This window comes from Ooceraea biroi, chromosome 5, assembly GCF_003672135.1.
Source record: "Ooceraea biroi isolate clonal line C1 chromosome 5, Obir_v5.4, whole genome shotgun sequence".
Taxonomy (NCBI): Eukaryota; Metazoa; Arthropoda; class Insecta; order Hymenoptera; family Formicidae; genus Ooceraea; species Ooceraea biroi.
The window spans coordinates 7458880-7463294 of NC_039510.1; the positions used below are offsets into that span (position 1 = coordinate 7458880).

The window sequence follows — 4415 nt, forward strand, 5'->3', positions numbered from 1 at the left end:
CCATTGAGGTTACTCTGAAAATGATCTTTTCAGAGGTTATTAAGATCTGATAATCTAAGCGTCTCTGAAAACGTCGCTTCGCGTATACTTGGCGCGAGACACTACCGTGTCTCTTGATATTTTATTTACTTTGCCTAGAATGTAAGACACTTAATGTAAAAAATAGCTGAGAAAGCTAATAAAAATCATTCTCTCTCTCTCTCTCTCTCTCTCTCTCTCTCTGCGTGCGTGCGTGCGTGTGCGTGCGATATGCGCGCGAGCACGAGGTATTAGGTTATCAGATTATAGAAAGGAGAGATTCTATAATATTTAAAAGAATTAATATAACCTTGACCTGATCATAGCAATCCAAGATCAAATCTATGATACCATTAAACACTTAATTAAATTATTATAAACCTTACAACTTCCCAAAATGCATGCTTTTCAAGATATCTCGGCACTTCTCATACACACTATAGTATATGTTGCGCATTAAGGGGGTATTCTAGTGTAGCATGTCGGAAAAATCGATTTTTTTTTTGCATATTTTGCAAGTATATGGCATGGAAAATATGTCTGCGAGAAGATTTAGCCCGATTCGCAAAATTAACAAAGTAATAGCACCTAATAGAAAATGACCTCTGGTGCGCGCTCGGCGGTTGGACCGCGCGGCACACCACAGAGCATTGGTTAGTATTTTAGGTAGGGTCGGAAGACCGTTATTCTTTGAAGGTCGTACATTTGAATTGGGGCCTTTGTATAGTACAGGTTTTTACCTGTGAAGGAGCATTTGCTTTCTCAGCGCAGAAGACAGTGTGGCTTGGAACGTCGAGGCGAGTGGACACAAGTTAGATTATTCGTAAATTTCTACGCTAAAGTAACCTGAAAATGGATAAGAAAGGTACGAAAGATGCTCGCACTCGTGCGGATCGTCAGAAGAAACGACAGTTTCGAGGCAACCAACACACAGCTGAGCAGGACTCGGAATTTACGAGCACGTCGGCAAAAAAACTGCAAACTGCGAAAGATATCAACTTCCCTGTTTCGAATGAATTTGGTTACTGTATTTTAAATTTTTTCGCAGTTTTTTCAACAATTGCATCTCTTGTGATTATTAAAAATTGCAAACGTAATATGCAATTCTCCCAGACGCCAAATCGAGGTTTAGGATTCAAAATTTACGTAAAGTGCAGCTGCAATGAAGTATACATCGATTCATCGCCATTTATTAACAATGCATACGAAATAAACCGTCGAATTGTTTTTGTTTTGCGGATTTGTGGTGTTGGACGAGAAGGCCTGAATTTATTTTGTAGTTTGATGGATATTTGTCAGGGCATTGCTGCAAACACCTATTATGCCTGCCTTGAAAATATCTATGTAGCAGCATCTGCAGTGTACAGTTGCATTTTAAAAGAAGCAATTGAAGAGGAGAAGGAAAAGAATAAAGAAGCTGGAAATATTGAAACACATTTAACGGTTTCCGGCGACGGAACATGGAAAAAAAAGAGGATTCTCATCTTTATTTGGTGTGTCTACTCTAGTTGGAAAATATTCTAACAAAGTAATCGATGCTATGATTAAAAGTAGCTTTTGCCAAGCGTGTAATTTGTGGAATAACAAAAAGGACGACAATATTGCTAAATATAATGAGTGGTATGAAATACACGAAGAAACGTGCTCCAGAAATCATGAAGGCAGTGCGGGTAAGATGGAGATCGACGCTGTCACTGAAATGTTTGTGAGATCGAAGGAGAAACACGGAGTTCTTTACGTGAAATATATTGGAGACGGGGACAGTAAAACGTTTAGGGGAATTTTAAATGTGGATCCATATGCAGAAGATGAAATTACTGTGATAAAAAAAGAGTGCGTCGGTCACGTGGAAAAGAGAATGGGCACGAGACTTCGTAATGCGAAGAAACATAATAAAGGTATCGGCGGTAAAGGTGCTGGAAAGTTAACGGATAAAATGATTGGTGAACTCACGACGTATTATGGATTGGCTATTCGCAGACACCCAGACTCTGTCGAGGAAATGCGGAAAGCAATATGGGCCACGTATTACCACAAAAGCTCCTCCGATAATAAGCCGCAACACCAAAACTGTCCTCCGGGTGAAGAGAGCTGGTGCAAGTGGAGTAAAGCTGAAGCCGAAGGTACACTCGCAAGCTTCCATCACGCTAATCCGCCTCTTACTGATCAAGTATTGGAGATAATTAAGCCTATTTATGAAGATTTGTCATCGGATGAATTGTTGGAACGTTGCTTAGGAGCAGAAACGCAAAATAACAATGAATCTCTCAATTCATTGATTTGGACTTTTGCTCCAAAACATCTCCATGTTGGCGTGAAAGTTGTTGAAATAGCAACATTCTTGGCAGTTATCATTTTCAATAAAGGATTTATGCCAATTTTAAAAGTTATGAACGTGATGGGAGTTAATATTGGTCAGCAAGCGATGATGTACGCAAACTCCCGGAACGAAGCTCGTATCACCCGCTCGGAGCGGCGCTCCACTAACTTCTCTCGAGACCAGAGAATGAATCGCAGGGAAGAGAGATCAGCTCTGCAGGACTTCTACGAACAAGAGGAAGGTCCCCTGTATGGCCCTGGGATAGCCGATTGATCGTAAGTAACATTATCTCTACGTAATCAGTATGAAAAACTTTAAACGTGTTTTTCTCGAAACCATGTTTTTCCAATTGGTTCCCATGATATCTCAAAAACCAGTTAATCAATTAACTCAGGCTTTTGCACACATCTTCAGTATATGTGTGGCTATAGCCCCTACCACAATCAAGTCGAAATATTGTTTTTTGGAATTTCCACAGCCCTTCAATGGTGAAAAAAATGGCACAAATCGAAACTTAATTTTCTCAATGACGTCATGTTTTAAATTTTCAACATTTTTTTTCATTCTGGTACCTGCTATAGCCACACTCATACTAATTAAGAATCTCTTTGGTTTTTTTGTTTCAGATGAGCAGAGCAGCTGAAATCATGGGAACCATGGACCAACTTTTTTTTTCATGTTCATATTTAATATCATGTGCAGCGCTTATTTATAGTTATTGTATAATAAAAAAATTTAGAAACATACACCAAATATGTATGAATAAGCAGGGTAAACCCTGCCTCAAAAAACCTTATACTTTTTTCCAAAAAAATTCACGAAAATAGCATACAAATTTCGCTTTCACACTAGAATACCCCCTTAAGTAAGCATAAATTTATTCTTGAAAACGTTATGTTTGTTACAGATGCTTCAATTATTCATTTCGTACTTTACAATGATTTGTTCGATATGACAGTACTCACAACATCACATTCAAGATTACGATAAATTTGTGGACTACTCTCAGGAAAGAAAACAAAGATGATATATTGTAAATTTTAAAATACAATACCGCACAGTAATTTATACTTTCGATATTTTATTTAATTTTATGATCTAACTTTTTTTATGTTCTGGATTGTTGTATTACGTCCAGAGCTCTACGCCGCAGGAAGAGCTCAATTACAAGGAGGATATAACAGACACCCTCTCATTTATTGTTATACTAGAGAAGAAATTTGTGAATTGAAAAAACTGATGACAATCTAATCACGAAGTGACTGGTAAAGTCGATTCTATTATCGTAAATTGGATATATATCCGCTCGTTTACCTCGTTTTTAAGTAAAGAAATTCAATCCCTATTATCTAGAATAATACTCTATATGATCTCTGATGTGATCCTTTGAGATTTATAGCAGAAAAATACGAAAAAATACGGAATTAAACTGAATTGCTTCGAGGTACTTGGCTAGCTAACTATTGATTTCATATTTACTTTTGATTTTTATAGTTTTTTAAACTTTTTGTTGCGTACAAGGTGGGATTTTTTATGTACTTGGCGTACTTTTTTTACCTTTGTGAGGTCTTTTTAGTGGGAACTCATTGCTTTTTGTAAATTTTTTATATTTTGAGATATCTCAAATCCGCTCTCTCCCCCTCCCCTCCTCCTCTCTCCCTCTCTCTCTGTCGCCCCCTCTCGCCTCTCGCTCTCTCGCCCTCTCGCCCTCTTGCTTTCTCGCTCTCTCGCCCTCTCGCTTTCTCGCTCTCTCACTCACTCGCCCTCTCGTCCTTCCGCTTTCTCGCTCTCTCATCCTCTTACTCTCTCGCTCTCTCACTCACTCGCTCTCTCGTCCTCTCGCTCTCTCGCTCGCTCACCTTCTCACTCTCTCGTCATATTAATCTTTACAATTTTCTTATTGGATTGGATCGTCGTCGTCATCGTCGCCCTCTCGCTCTCTCATTCACTCGCTCTCTCATTTACTCGCTCTCTCACCCTCTCGCTCTCTCACTTACTCGCTCTTTCGCTCTTCCACTCTTTCGCCCTCTCGCTTTCTCGCTTTCTCGCTTTCTCGCTCTCTTTCTTTCTCGCTTTT

General features: G+C 39.1%; 1 protein-coding gene across 1 annotated transcript; it reads left to right on the plus strand.

Annotated features, from left to right (window-relative positions):
• Nucleotides 1-1678: 1678 nt before the first annotated feature.
• LOC113561899 lies at nucleotides 1679-2611 on the plus strand. Its single transcript, XM_026969481.1, has one exon. It carries the CDS (start codon nucleotides 1694-1696, stop codon nucleotides 2609-2611), a length of 918 nt encoding a protein of 305 aa, XP_026825282.1. The 5' UTR covers nucleotides 1679-1693.
• The last annotated feature ends 1804 nt before the right edge of the window (nucleotides 2612-4415 follow it).

Coding starts and splice junctions, on each gene's coding strand:
- LOC113561899 (XM_026969481.1), top strand. CDS start 1,694: ATGGAGATCGACGCTGTCACTGAAATGTTTGTGAGATCGAAGGAGAAA.